Source organism: Chenopodium quinoa, unplaced genomic scaffold (assembly GCF_001683475.1).
Source record: "Chenopodium quinoa cultivar QQ74 unplaced genomic scaffold, ASM168347v1, whole genome shotgun sequence".
In the NCBI taxonomy this organism is placed as follows: domain Eukaryota; kingdom Viridiplantae; phylum Streptophyta; class Magnoliopsida; order Caryophyllales; family Amaranthaceae; genus Chenopodium; species Chenopodium quinoa.
This window is the reverse complement of record NW_018744137.1, coordinates 614,244-629,878: the sequence shown is the minus strand read 5'-3', so window position 1 is coordinate 629,878 and position 15,635 is coordinate 614,244. Positions and strand designations below refer to the sequence as shown.

At 36.4% G+C, this 15,635-nt stretch overlaps 3 protein-coding genes across 5 annotated transcripts; all 3 read right to left on the bottom strand.

Moving 5' to 3' along the window:
• Nucleotides 1–598: 598 nt before the first annotated feature.
• On the bottom strand, nucleotides 599–8,532 carry LOC110692961 (probable zinc transporter protein DDB_G0291141). The gene is made up of 3 exons (XM_021870049.1): nucleotides 7,955–8,532; nucleotides 4,985–5,857; nucleotides 599–3,664 (listed from the first exon to the last, which is right to left on the bottom strand). The coding sequence occupies exon 3, from the start codon at nucleotides 3,547–3,549 to the stop codon at nucleotides 955–957; it is 2,595 nt and encodes an 864-aa protein (XP_021725741.1). The 5' UTR covers nucleotides 3,550–3,664; nucleotides 4,985–5,857; nucleotides 7,955–8,532; the 3' UTR covers nucleotides 599–954.
• On the bottom strand, nucleotides 6,724–8,163 carry LOC110693092 (F-box protein At3g07870-like). Its single transcript, XM_021870219.1, has 3 exons — nucleotides 8,152–8,163; nucleotides 7,955–8,041; nucleotides 6,724–7,593 (listed from the first exon to the last, which is right to left on the bottom strand). Exons 1-3 carry the CDS (start codon nucleotides 8,161–8,163, stop codon nucleotides 6,724–6,726), a joined length of 969 nt encoding a protein of 322 aa, XP_021725911.1.
• A 552-nt stretch (nucleotides 8,533–9,084) lies between the features above and the next one.
• Nucleotides 9,085–15,346, bottom strand: LOC110692965. 3 transcript variants are annotated; one of them, XM_021870054.1, is made up of 7 exons: nucleotides 15,008–15,346; nucleotides 14,796–14,924; nucleotides 13,781–13,846; nucleotides 13,467–13,503; nucleotides 11,302–12,964; nucleotides 10,365–10,415; nucleotides 9,085–9,703 (listed from the first exon to the last, which is right to left on the bottom strand). In XM_021870054.1, exons 2-7 carry the CDS (start codon nucleotides 14,879–14,881, stop codon nucleotides 9,687–9,689), a joined length of 1,920 nt encoding a protein of 639 aa, XP_021725746.1. In that variant the 5' UTR covers nucleotides 14,882–14,924; nucleotides 15,008–15,346; the 3' UTR covers nucleotides 9,085–9,686. The 3 variants fall into 3 exon arrangements, with proteins under 3 accessions (XP_021725746.1, XP_021725747.1, XP_021725745.1); XM_021870055.1 differs by having other exon boundaries at nucleotides 10,365–10,446; nucleotides 13,804–13,846; nucleotides 15,008–15,345; XM_021870053.1 differs by having other exon boundaries at nucleotides 10,365–10,446; nucleotides 15,008–15,344.
• Nucleotides 15,347–15,635: the final 289 nt, after the last annotated feature.

The window sequence follows — 15,635 nt, the reverse complement described above, 5'->3', positions numbered from 1 at the left end:
CCAAGCACAACCAATCAACCACATCAAATTCCTTAAAACTATAATACTAATTATTATTTTTTTCAGCTCTAATTTGTTGGTCAACAAATATATTGGAAAATAAATGTAAGTATATCAAGGTTTTAATGGTAAATAAAATAAATTGATTTTTATTCATTTTTTAAGGATTCGTTTGACATCACTATGATTTTCTGTATAATTACCTTTTAAACTTTATAACCGGTTCTTCAACTAAATTGACAAGATTGTCATTGCTTATTTTGCCTAACAAGGCCTAATCACTCTAGGTGTGGATAGTGTATTACCAAAGTGCAACATCAATTACTAGCTTAAGTCACAACAAACCGAGTTTGACCTATCACAAATTCACAATTACATAGATATTAAGGTTTATATTATTTTTATATATTTATGTTGTAAAATTGCATTTTGTACTCATTATATTTTCCTAAACAAACGTGCAGCATTTATGTGTAGTATTTATAATCTATTGAAATATACTCCATATGCATTCAATCAATGCCGAATTTAACATCCTAAGATACATCCAACTTTGCTAAATTGAGCTAAGCTTGATAATATAAGTTAAAGAAAAATATGTGCAAAAATCCAGCCAACCATTACATTGAGTAATCATTGAACTATAGACCCCTTCAAATCTTTGCCCTAGATGTTCAACAAATACTGAGTACTCGTTTTTGGGCAACTTCAATCAATCCCATACAATACTACAAAGTGAAACATTTTGAACCAAAAATGACAAGAATCCAAGTTGGAGTCAGAATTGACCTGAGTTTTCCAAATTCTTCAGTCACTTTACATAAAACTTAGATCCATAATTAACTATCTCATTTGTATCGAAATTCAAAATTTGCTATAAATATAACAAAGTATGATCGAATCAGAGCTATGACCAATGTGCTAGTCTATTTCTATTCTATTTACAGATAACAACTACAAACTCTTGAGACTTTCTACCTGAAGCGTCAGATCCTTAACCCCAGCATCCTGAAGTGTGTGCATGACATGAGCTTTTGTTGCAGCTTTGTCAATTTCTGAAGAAACGCGAAGATGTAAAGTGCCAATGACATCTGTGTTAGTCAAGCTCCAGACATGCAGATTCTGGATGCCTGAAACCCCTTTAATCTTCATAACATCATTTACAGCAGCTTTAAGATCCTGTTCGTGAGCTCGAGGAACCCTCTGCAACAAAATTTCAGCAGAGTTCCTCAATAATGGTATTACAGATGATACAATTAAGACGGATATGAATATGGAGCAAGCTGGATCTGCAACAAGCCATCCCTTGTATTTGATTAACAGGGTTGAGATCACAACTCCAACACTCCCCAGAGTGTCTGCCAGAACATGTAAGAAGATGCCTTCCATGTTGTGGTCGATATGTTGGTGATGGTGCTTCTTATTTTGGGAGGAATCAGTCTTTAAGTCTAGATGATGACTATGACTGCATGAGTCCGCTCCAGGAAGCTTGGTGATGCTCTTGCATACATCATTATCATCGTGATGAGGGTGGATATGATGACCCTGTTCATGATGTAGATCATGGTGTCCACAAGAGTGGTCATGACTATGACTGTGGTCATGGTGTGCATGACTGTGATCATGGTCATGGTGTGCATGACTGTGATCATGGTCATGGTGTGCATGACTGTGATCATGGTCATGGTGTTCATGATGATCATGATCGTGTTGTGCATGACTATGATCATGGTCATGGTGTGCATGACCATGGCAATGAGTGTGATCATTGTGTCCATGAGAGTGAATATGGAGGCCATGACTATGACTGTGATCATGGTCCTCATGAGAGAGAACATGGTCATGCTGATGCCTAACCTCAGTAACATGGTCATGGTCAAGTTGGATATGACTCGTATGAGAGTGGGAGTGGGAGTGGGAGTGTGAATGAGAGCAAGACCCTCCATGGGCATGATGATGCTCCTCGTGAAAGAAGATTAAACCAACAACATTAACAAGTAGCCCTCCAACAGAAACAACCAGTAAACTATTAGTTGAAATCTCTTGAGGATCCAGAATTCTTTCCAATGATTCCAACACTATGAGAGCTCCAACCAAAACCAAAAGTACTGCATTAACATACCCTGAAAGTACCTCAAACCTACCACGGCCATAGTTAAACTGGCTATTGGCTGGCAAACGAGAGATATAACTAGCATAAAGCCCAATAGCCAGTGCAGCACAATCAAACAACATATGACAAGCATCAGATATCAATCCAAGACTATTGCTCATGAAGCCAGCAACAAATTCTACCACCATATAGCCAGTGTTGATCATAAGGAAAAGTGCAATTTTGCGAGATTTACGTTCACTCAATACGTGGCGAATGGGCCTCATTACCATTGAAGAGAATGTTTCTGAAGATTCAGCTCCCAATTCCACATATCTAGCATGGTTCCAGTTCAACTGCTGAATGGCTACCCAAAGCAATGATCCACAGATCAACAATCCCCAAAGTGAGAGCTCTGGAAAGTAAACAAGCTCCAAAACAAGTGTACTCACAAAGTTGATGAAAAATTCCTTTTCAGAGTCTCTAGGATTCACCCACTTCTCATCATTATTCCACTCATTCAAGAGGACACCAAACAAAACTGTGTTTGCCAGCAACCAACCCAGATTCACAACAGAAACAGTTCCACCCTCTGCTTCAAAAACCAGCATATTAATGATGGCAGGAAAAAAAAGCATCGAAGTGGTGAAGAACAACGAAATCAATTGAACCCGCTTTCGACCCAACTGCCTAATAGGACCCCAGTTCATCAAATCCCTCTCATAACACCCCAAAAACCCAGATAAGAAAGGGAGTAGCATAGGCACAATTCTCAGACAATTACCACCAACAACCACCATAAATGAACTTCGAATTTTATCAAGATTACTATAAGAAAGAGGGAAACAATCCATCCGATCCCAACTGACAGATAAAAGGAATAGACCAGTAAATAAGGCAAAGAATCCACGAACCCATGAGTGTCTATCTCGATCCCAGTCCTGAACCTTCCAGAATCGGAAGGCAATATTTCCAGACAATTCAGCCAATATCAGGGCTGCAGTCCCACAATAACGGAGGGCTTGGAATCGGAGGAGGAAGACAATAGCCAAGATAAGGGACTTGAAGAGAAGATGCCTAACTTGGGATTGGGAAAGGGAGGAGAGAGAAAAAAGTGGAATGCGAGGGTGTTTGGAGTAGAGGGAGAAGATGAGAGTGAGGAGGAAGGAGAGCAGAGAGACAAGGAAGGAGAATGGGAATAGAGAGAACGAAGGGGATGAGCGGAGGAAAGGAAGGAGGGGATAGAGAGATCGTAGGGAGAAAAGGACCAGAAATAGGGATGAGATTGAAGATTTGTTGCTAATGCCACTGGTAGATTGAGACAGTCGGGTTTTAGACGGAGTGGGAGTCGGGGTTAAAGGATAGGGAGTAGGGTTGCGCACGCCTGTGAGCGCAGCAGGACGTGACGGGACTGATAGGCGGTGTGGCCGGTGATGATGATGGTGGCTGTCTGCCATCTTTGTAATTTATAAGTGATCTTCAGGAGAAAAAAAATATAACAGCTATAAAGTGGCTTAGCCGTCAAAGGTCTCCCTGTCGTTGGTGCATCATTTTCAGAATGTACAACAGCACCTAGCAAGCAAAAAACATGCAATCATTATATGCATATTTTTAACATAGATTGTCTTCAAATTCACAAACTGTCAAATGTTAATCTATCTTGACAAAACATATTCATGTGAAAGATTTTATACTGCATACTTCAATTAGTACTGATCCTACATTCCCTATAAAAAGTATTCTTTTCCCTTTCCCTTCATAACCCCCCACTCTCCCACCATGGCCTGAAAGCTGCCTCCCCTAGTCCCCAATTTTTACCGCAACCCACCTGGACCCATTCCGGCATCACTCTTCTTTCTGTTGGAAATATTAAAGGTCAATCGAATCATCTTCAAAAGCCCATTTTTACATAATGCACATCTGAGAGAACAAGGGGGAAAAAAAATAATAACTTTGTACCTTATTAGAAAGGATGATCAGATTTCATCCAGTTAGTTGATGCATATAAACCACTACTATTTAGTGAGCCAAATGAAGTTCAAAGATCAATTTCCACTGACTTTTCTCTCATTCTATAAATTGAGATTCTCGCTGTAATACCTACCAATCCGCATGATAAACACGATGAATCTATTGCAATCATCAAAGAGCTGCAATATGTTCTACCACAAAAAAATTCAAGGACATTGATATTTCACACCTTATAAACATTTTAAATGTTGGAAGCATTACTTTCAACACAACTGTGCCACTTACCTCTCTTTCCTTCCTCCCCGGCCCTAACCAAACCACCACATTCGTCTATTTCCTGCTTATCCCCTCTTCTCTTAAACTTCATACCACCATTTGGAAATTCAATAAGGCAATTGAAAAATTGACGGCAAAAAAAGACAAACTTGCAAAGATTGAAGATGTGTCTATTATCTGTATAATCTCATTCTCTCTGCCTAAACTCTAAAGCAAGTTCAAAGAAACCTCAATTAAATGTAAAAATCACTGCTTGGGTACAAACATGAACAAGAATAGTTCTACAAAAAGAAGAAAATCAAAACCCTAATTAAAATAAGCTGGAAATTTCAACATCCATCAAAACAAAACCAAATTTCAATCTATTGAACAACATAAAATTTACAATAACAAATGAAAGTGCAATCCCAGAAAATTAATCATTTGCTCAATAATCAATAACATATAAAAAGAACCCATAAAAATTACAATTAAAAAAGCCCAGAAATTGAAACATATTGCTAGTTTGGGTACATACATGAACAAGATCGTAAAAATCCCAATTTAATACCCATTACCAATACCTCATTAAATGAATTTTTTTAAAAGAAATTCATTGATTCAAACCTCAAATTATGCAAATGCAACGATAAATCGGTAATATACCTGAGATTTCGACGGTTTCTGAGCTGGTATTGGTGATTTGAAAGCGCAGGGAAATCTAGTGAGAAGCGCAAAAGTTGGAACAAAATTGGAGTACGGTGTATATGGTGTATACTTGTATGTTAGTATGTAGTTGTTGAGTGTTGACGGACTTGAAATTAGAGATCAGGCAGCTTGGAGTAATTAGGGTGGGGAGGGATGAAAATTTGATTTACATTAATGCGCTAAAGCCAAAAGTCGAATGGTGTATCGGATCCCGCTCGAATTATCTTATTCATAAACTCGATCAGTCGATCTAAAATATTGCTAAAAGTGATTATTCATTTAGATAAACCATAACATATACTACGTACAATCTTATGAGAACAATTATTAATTAGTGTCCGCGAAGATGAGGTATCACCCTTGTTCATTAGATGCGTTTTTACTTTGTATTGGTGATTAATCTCCATGCACGTATGATGTATCACCCTTGATGCATTTAAGCTACTATATTCACTATAAGTGCATTTTACTAGTACAACTAAGCGTATTAGTGCAGAAATTCATAGATAAGCAGCAGTATGACATTGGCATGTTGCTCTTTGCTCTTGTTCTCGTGCCTCTAGGTCTTGTGACAAGGCCATAGAGAATATGGCGATGATTTTGCTATACTTGCAGACTTGCAGTTTGTGGATTCAGTCAATATCACATTCAGTGAGGTATTGCTCCCCAAGGCCGAAGAGATGAATCGTGCTTAGCTTTCATTAGGATGTTTGATTCAAGTCAAGAGTTTAATTAGGAATTCAATAATTTGCATCAACAACCTCGCTCTCCTTTCTTGATTGAAGGATTAGATGTGCTTTTTCACGTTTGTACTTATCTGAGCTCGATCACCTGCAGTAGAACTGTAAAAGTTAGGATTAAGGTGATACGAGATTCAGGCATTGTGACTGCTCAGAGGTTTCCAAAGGCATATGAGGTTCAGGCATGGTGACTCGTGTTTCATGAATATCGTTACTATGACAAATATTCCTGTAAAACAGGCAAACTGATTCAAAACTTTTATGATACCCCTGAATCACGTCGAATCTTTAGTGGCAAGTTGTTTATGCTTGCATCTGTGTCTGTGTTGTGCTTCTCAACTGTAAACTTGCAATAGGTAGGAAAAGTATTACTGCAAGTCCATAAGCAGCTGAATTTGCAGAGTGCCACTAATTAAATAGAAAACTATGCAGCACTTTGGTAAATATAAGAAATCATATTCAACATTTTTTAATTTTACATCTGTAGAATTTATCAGCCAAACCAATTGAAGATATTGCACAAGTAAAAATTGATCTACAATGCACTAAATCAGTAATTGATGATTGACACAAATTTGAAGTATACAAGAAAATTATTCAGAGATTTCTCCCTATCCTGTTGTAGTACATATTGTATGAAACGGAGTCCTGTAAGGCTGTAACAATGTGCTACAATCTAATCAGAGAAGGCGTATTTCCTTCATACATTACTTTCTTTATGACACCTGCTCGGCTCCTCTATTTAGTCTCAAGCATCGTCTGTCTTGTCTGATTGACGAGTTATATACTTTAAGTAAAGTAATTGACTGTCCTACTGGATTCAGGTGCTTCAACAGACCAAATCTTTTCCTACAGATCCTGTTCTGCTCCAAATGATTTGGTCCTACAGACCATACATACAAGTATACAACAGGTGATCTCCTAAAATGGATTGAATATTTTGAACTTCAGATCAACTTAATCAAGAGAAAACGGAGGTACAAGACTCTCCACGTAATCAATAGCAACAAATACAGATCCACGGCAAACCATGACACATGAAGGTGGATCGCAACTTGGATCAATGAGTTTAAGTCCATTTTTTTCTCGAATGCAAAAATTGCCATTGTATGTGAAACCTAAAAATCCGATGTAGTTCCTGGCCATCTCCTTCTTCAAGTCAATTCTATACAACTTCTTCCAAGAATCCCATTTGTTATATTCCTCCAACATCCATAACTCGAACATCCACTCCTCTTCCTCAGAGTGATGTACCAACGTAGCACATAAACAATTCTTTTCTCCAATGACACCAAGCTTAATCTGATGGGGTTTCGGAAGATCAGGCTTGATCAACAAGGGCACCTTTTCAAAAGTTTCCGTAACCAAATCAAACTTATGTATACATTTCTGACCAAGACAATGCAAAGCTTCATTCAAGAAAACCGAGTTAGAAACTGATGCAAACGACGATCCTGCATCAGTAACATCCAATTCTCTCCATTTAGGATCACGTAACGAGTACATATACATCCGCTTCACAAAACCCGGCTTATCCCCAATACTTGTATTCACTAATATGATCTTATAGTCTTTTAAAGACGGTACATAACCGAACCAAGCAGATCCAACATGAAGATAAGTTAAACCCTTAACCCCAAACAATGAAATTTGTTTGTCTTCATTAGTAACAGGGTTCCAAAGATGCAACAAATCTTCACCAAACTTAACCTTACTTTTAATGTAAAGACACAAGATCCCATTACATGATCCAACAATAAAACATCGACCCCAATCAAAAACATCAACAAATTGTCGGTCCAATGCAATATCAGTACAGCTTTTATACTTAAACAAGGATATTACATTGTTTTCTTGTAAAGTTAGGATTAATGGTGGATTATTAGTAGGGGTAAGATTTGAAAATTGGAGATGTAATTTGGCAAATTCAGGGTTTGAAATCAGGGAAAATCAAGATTTGCAAACTGATTTGAATCTTCCTAATGATTTTAAGGGCAGTCGAAGTAAGATTTCATGGATTAAATCATCGGATAACTCGATTGTCAATGGGGTTTTTACATATTTGGTGGGTTTCATTTCGATAACTGTTTCGGGATGTCAATGAGGCGAGGCGGATATACTACTAACAGATAAATAGTTCAGTAAAGTTGGTACATAAGATTACAAATGGGCAGTGATATAGATATACCTGAAGAGTTAGCAGAAATTGAATCCTGGAAGATTGGGGCTTCTGAGATTGTGGCTGAAACTCGGTGAGCAGTTTTGTGAATGTTGACTGTTGAGGAAGAGATCAAGAGATGTGGAAGAGAAAAATGGCGGCTCTTTTGTGGAGGTCCTCCAAGTATACATTCGGTATAAAATAATGAAGGTGGGCATGGGCTGTACATATAGGCCCATTTGTTGTGTCAGCGTCTCTCTTTTTTTTTAGTGGGTTGTGATTCAAATGGTTTAAGAATTAGTCGTGTCATAATTAAGCTCTTGCCGACCTTACATATATGGAGCTTACGCATGATGATACAGAGTATTTTGTTTTTTTTGTTTTGTTTTGTTGTTTTTTTATTAGTCAAAATAAACGAGCTAAAAAGCAAGTTAACACGTACTTTTATATTATTTTTACTTTTTGAAAGACACGTACTTCTATATCTTTGATATCAAGTTAGGCTTTAACAGATTCATGCCAGGTCGAGCCATTTTCATGTCGTGCCTAATAAATCCTTGTTTTAGCCTAACCCATAAGAAACTTATTATTTGGTCTTAAGATCCCATAAGAAAACCTAAACTTTGACTTAAGTTTAGTGGAGCTTTCAAGGAGGGCCAATGTTTAAAATTAATGGTAAGTATTACTTCATGTATATATTTAAGATTTATTATTGTTGATTCAATCAATCAATGTTATACTTACTATGTTGTAAACTTGTAATCAATCCCTTGAAAGCGGGAGGAAAGCTCTAACCAAGCTGTCCCTCACTCTCAACTTATGTGATCTCTAATTGTGATAAAACGTATTCATACCTTTGTCAATGTAAAGTGTAATGTAACAATTTTGCTCCTATGCAATTTTGAGATTGATGCTAGCTGTTTCTTTGTCAATTCAAAACGTAAAGTATCAGTGTTGTGAAAATAATTGTGAGTACTTTCTTTTAAAGGAAATTGTGAATACTAATTTAGGTTAAAGAAAGGGCTAAGAAAGCTGGGGGGGGGAATAATGTCCTATAAATCTATTACGAGTTCAAAACGAGGAATAAAATTATACAAATATAAATTACAAATCAAATATAACTTTTAAAAAATGGCAATTGCTACAAGTCTGTCAGAAAGTCATCCCTGCAAATATAGCTCTACCTTGTTGAATAATACTTGGATTAGTAACTGTTTTTTCCACAAAAAAGTAACTGTATATAAGGGCTAATTTAACCCCTTTCACCTATATACTCCTATACTAACTAAATAATCACATTGCCTCGACTATTCATAATCTAAAACTCGTTATAATTTCAAAATAACTCTAGATAATGACTCCATCCCAATTAGGCTTTGTTCTCTTCAAATCAGTAAAAAATTATCAATTGAAATCAATTTTGATTCATACAAAAACAATTTTAAATTAGCATGTCAAATCTAATCAGTAACTTTGTATATCTAAAAACACTAGTGAATTTTTAAAAATCATATAGTTTCAATAAGAAAAATCAATTTTAATCAGAGAAAATACTTTCTTCAGTAAAAATGAAGTGAAGAGAACAAGGCCAACCCAGTCTCACTCTCATGGAATGGAGAAAACCAAGAGAAACTGAAGGGGAACTTCAACTCTAAAGGCATGGAAAAAGAGTAAGAAGACTTATGAGCTGAGCAATCCTAGTTTCCAGGTACAGTGTTAGTGTGTTACTCATAGCTCTTCCACTACGAGCTCATGAACTTCTTCACTGTCTCCAGTTGGCTGCCATTGAAAGAATAAAAATCGTCAGGCATTCAGCAGCATGTAACCATAATTATATAAAAAATGTGCCTGTGCTATGACCAACACACACAAACCAGATAAATTAATATGACTGAGACCTAAGTGAACCTTGCTAACACAGAAGCCCCACTCATTCATCATAATAGTCTTCATAAATTGGCCTTTTTTGGAAGGTAAGTAATTTAAGTCTTGTTTTTCCAGATTTAATATAGGCCATGTTTAAGAAATTTGGCAAAAACCACTTTAATAAAACCTCAAACAAAGGCAATAATCTTGCAAAAATATATACTCTACTACAGACATAACTACAAAAATTATGTAGGCACCATTGGTAACTCAGACAAAAAATAGGCAGATGAACAAAATTAGAAAATATAAATAGATACCCCCTGGGTCTGGACACTCTGGAATAAACTAGTATCATCATCCCATCTCCATTAAATAAAAGTTCGCCAAGAATTCATTAAAATACTTTGTACCCTTTATAGTTGCCTGTTTGCCATCATCCCATCTGTTTCTTTTTAAAAAAAATTGTGAACATATATCCAGAAATTACAGAATACTACACAGTATACATGACAAATTCTTGTGGAATGAAATATAAAGAACCCATTGTAAAAGCCTCAGAAGTGAACTGTACCTATTGGGAAATGAAGGCATGACTTCACAAACTGCTTGAACAATGATTGAACTACTCCCATCACGGTCATTTGAGCCAACAGCTGGTTTTAGAAAACAAGAGCACAAGTCAACTAAAATAAAAACTGAGTGAATGTAATTTAAACATTTAGACATTAACAAGAAAGAAAATTGTATACATTATTTTACTTGCAATAGTTGCAAAGCTCTAACACATAAAAAAGGAGGATGGTAGACAATTTAATTTACTAAGCTCACAATCACATGGAAATACAATGACAGCAAAAGTTTTATAACATCAGAAATTGATACCAACTTGTATCATTAGAATAAGCCCAGTGAAATAAAAAAAAAAAAAAAAAAAAAATCCCCATGCAAGACTCCGCCTTTACAAATAATCAATTGTAACTTCCATTTTGATCAATCACAAAGAGCAAGTACAAAAGCAGATTCATTAGGTTCTGAGCTTCTAGCTACACCACTCTCAGCAGAAATAAGTGTACAGATGCTATTGAGACTGGACAGCTCCTAACACTCAAATATTCACCGTGCACTATGTGACAGGAGTCCATTTCCTATGTTTAACTTTAGCCATCAATATTACTTCTAACTGGACGAAGAATATGTAATCGAGGTTATACAATTCAACAGACTTTGCTTTACACATGCACAAAAACAAAGCAATCCCTAAACTCTGCAATCAGCACCATAATTTATCAATGCTTAAGCAAATTAAGTCTGTGCTCCGACAACAATACTCCTTTTGGAAGGAAAAGGCATTGCTGAAAGAAGAAGAAGCAGAAAAGCTGCTGGGGAGTTGGAGGAAAAGCCTCAGTTATAAGGAGAAATGAACAAAAAAGGACTGCAGTAGCAGGAAATCACAGCATATATGTTCATAATTTCTAGTTGTAGGCTTGTATATGTTGTAAAAGAAATACCTTGACTTTGTTCTGACATTGTATACTCGCCTCTAAGATATGTTTCATCCTCCCAATTCAAACCCAATGCCTCCATCTGTCCAAAGTCTGCCAAAATATGTCCAATAAGCTGGTATGCGACTAAACTTGCCTGGTCACAAACTTCTTGAATGGCTACATAACGGTTTTTCTGGTCTTCAGGCACTGGATTTTTCTTTGAGCATTTACCAGCAAGATTCACAGAATCCACTGAAGCATAATGTGGAGGGTCCTTTTTCCCCGTAATATTACTTTTCCCATGTAAGATAGGTGAAAAAATAGGGGATACAACATCACCACCAGCATTAGAGTGCATTTCACCTTCATTAATCTCTGTCTGATCCCAGCATTCATCTTTAACAGTAAAGCTTTCAGCCTTAATACATGACCTGGAAGCAGAATTATCTTTGTATGTAGATGTTGCGGAACTAAAAGTGCAATGATATGCATCTCCGGTACTAGCAACCTCTTCACTGAAGTCATTAAACCTAATCTGAATTTCATCCAAGGAATTTGGATGAAGCTGCTGGTCATCATCATCAAAAATATCTCCATCGTCACTTTCTTCAAGTTCCTCCATGTATGCATCCGCAAAATCTTGGTCAAGTCTATCAACAGGAGCACAATTCCACAAAAGCTGCTTTATATGAGCACCCACATTCAATATACATTCCACCTCATCCTCAATAACCACCTTTGAAGAAAACCTACATGTATTACATGACTTCTTATTAATAAGAGACAGAGCATCTAATAAAGAGTTTGGAACTGCTTCCATATCACTGCATTCAAAGAGACAGTCAATCAACATGTTCCTAATTGCTTTTCTTAGGCCATTAACGTCCACATTAGATTCGGGGTCCAATAGAAGCTGCAATTTCTTCAATTCTTCTTTCTTGTATCTCTTATCAAGAGAACAAATAGCCTTTACTATCTCATTCTGTAATGCTTCCATTTCTGGCGGCACATGTATAAATTTGACCATGGAAAAATCTTGATAGTCAGATGCAATTCTTGAATATAAACCAGGAACTGCCATTGCTTTGACTAAAGGGTCCTGTAGCTTATCTGTCTCATCAAGTTGATCAATCATCCTACGCCACAATTTCTCCATTTGCTCGATCAAACTTTTTCTGTTCCATCCAGACCAACGAGGGCGCAATTGCGGCATGACCCCTTGTGTCCCTTTCAACCTCCTATACATTGCAGACAGGATCCGTACAGGAATATTTTGAAGCTGAACCTTCTCAAAAGTACTAATAAGAGACTTCCTAGTCAATTTTATGTGTCTCCTACGATTCTGGCGAAAATTCTTTGGGTTCTTCAGCAACTGAGATAGCTGATTCTGCATTTGGACTTGATTACAGCTATCTAACCGATTGCTATGTAATTCTTGTAAGCTGTATTTAATAACTCTTTCCATTTGTGGACGAGTTTTATTAAAAACAGCTGAACCTCTTGTCACTATCTTGGCTAGACGGCACAGCCCATTGTTTGACAAATCATCAAGCATGGTCAAAATAATTCTTGACATGTTGCGTGCCTCACAGAATTCCTCCTCATCAATTATACTCTGCCACTCTTCAGTATCAGATGTTTGACGACAGCCCCTCTCAACAAAAATTTTGACATCTTCATAGAAGACCTTCAATTGTTAAACAATGAAACCCATTTAAATGAAATGCTACCATAACCAATCAAACCAAACACCCATGGGTGCCTCATAGTGGAATAATCAACCAAATATCAGTCACTATATAAATTCATAATGTGTTCATTAAATTTTAAAGGGCTGGGCCTGTTATTGGATTATCGCTACATACAAAGCATATATCTATCCACAACAACAACCAAAAAAACCAAAATGGTTTAATACTAAAATAATTTGGAGTACACTACATGTCTGCATATTGTTGTCAAAGACTCAAAGGTCAATTTCATAGAGTTTGAAGAGCTAGCAAACTTTAACAATGAAATCGACTCTACCACAATATTTCTACGTAATAAAAAAAAAATTATTATTTTTATTATAAAATAAAATTTTATATATAACCTGGCAATGAACAAAGTTTGTCTAGATGTCTAGGATACATAACCATCTGACTTGTCACTTAAACAAGATAAGCAAGAGGAAGCCAAAGACTTACATCGTCTTTCCTCAACAATGACTCTGGCAATACCAACCTGCATATGGAAAAAAAATGAAGAGAGAAATAAGCCAAAGACATCTAAATCACAGTTGGGCACAATCAACCTCCTCAGACATTTTTCAGTTGTCAAGGTATAAAAGACTTTTTGGGTCTGGCCGTTTGGGTACTTGGGCAGTTAGAAAGCTTGTGTTGATATACTACGTATGACACTTCAAGAGAATAAGTAAAAATTCCAAAAAAAAAAAAAATGTACATTGTGGCAAAATCATAGTATAATAGCTTCAGTGTTAAAACAATATAGTCATACTCACTGTTTTCCAGCATGTGAACTCACATTCTGATCATTATAGTCCATTTCTGACAAGCCCATTAAGAACCTGCACAAGCCATAAGTAGGTCAAAGATCATTGCATTGCATAACAAATCAGGAAAACTAACTAATACAATACCAATACTAACACTTTTCAATTACCCCTCTATCTAAGTAAGGATGGTAAGCCTTATTTCCTATCCTAGGAGGCTAGGACAACAATAAAAATTTCTCTATAAACCTATTGTCATAATATCTAACTCTTAATTCCCCGTAATGTCTTCAGAATCAAAATAATACTGCTTTCTGCTTTCTAGAACCAAAGTGAGTGAGTGCTCTATAACAACATACAACAATCTTGAAATCAGTTTTACTCTCTATCTTGCTCTAACACTAACCATCAAAAAATTTCCCTTCAACTCATGCAATCTTTAGAAGCATGTAATTACCTGACGTTGAGAGAGTACTTGGGAGCAATTGGATGGTGGAGGCATATGCATAGTGCTCAATGTGCATACGTTGAAATGTTGAACATCAAGTCTAAATTCAAAGAACATAAAGACTAACTCCAATGAACATAAACACCAATAAACATCAACTCTAATGAACATAACATCATCTAACTTATAGCTTATATGTTCATTGGAGTTAGTCTTCGACGTATGCACAATGAGCTCAGTGCACACTGCATACCCCTCCACCATCATATTTGTAACGAAAGGACATAATGTAGGTCCAAACAACTACATCCCATATAACAACTAGTATCTCTTCTAATCGTAACATATTCTGTTTTAGGAAAGTCGTAATCTCTCCTCATCACATCGGTCCCTCTCTCCATCTCTCACTACCCTTCTCCTCTCTCTAAACATTGTGCATCCCCTAACATTGCGATTAAAAGAAAACGACAGAAAACATACAATTTCATTCCAACTCAATAAACACCCACTATAAATTGAAATTATGCAAATTCAAAAGTATAATGCAATTATTTAAAAAGGAGAGAAATAACTAACTTTCTCTTATGCCAAAGTTCTTGCTCATGTTTTTGCATATTCTTCCATATCGCCATTGCGTCGACACTAAAGGGTTCCCGCTCCATTACAAACCCAATAGTTCAATAATCAATCAACCATAGAAGAACCCTAAATTGAATTAAAATTGACGATTAACACTAGATTGTAAAATTAATTGTCAAAGATTATAAATAAAAAGTAAAAATTATTACCTCAGAATCTGCGATATCCTGAGGGTTCAGCTGCTCCGGTGATGATGTGTTGCTTGCTAGTTTTTTTTTTTGTTTTTTTTTTTTCGTATGAAACTTACGAATTCACTTGAATTTACTCTAGTGGAAAAAAATTTGTCGAAGAAAATCTGGAATTGTGTTAGAATTGAGCTCTCAAAGTGACGTTTAGTATGGTTATAAACGACGTTCGTTGGGGTTTGGAATCCTTTCATAACGGCCGGCTGGTACATTTAGGTTATCGAGTCACGAGCAAATTTTCTCAACTACCCCTGCACGGCACGGATACCTTAAGTGGTTCGAGTTTTCCTCCCGATTTTAATAGATCTTAGAATCGATTCTCACCTTCACTTTTGCGGGTTACATAAATTGATAAATACCCTTGTTATATTTTGGGAAATACATCTTAAGAGGGTATAATGTGTTTTCCTCTCAATAAATTAGGGATATTTTCGTCAGTCCAAATGATAAATTGGAGATATACTTTGTCACTTTGTTCAATTGCTCCAATTAGGTCTTTAAATTGTGTTTGTGCATGACATATAAGGGTATGTTCTCATTCACTGGAGTGGACTGAACTGAACTGAACTTATTAAAGTTACACTGAATTGAA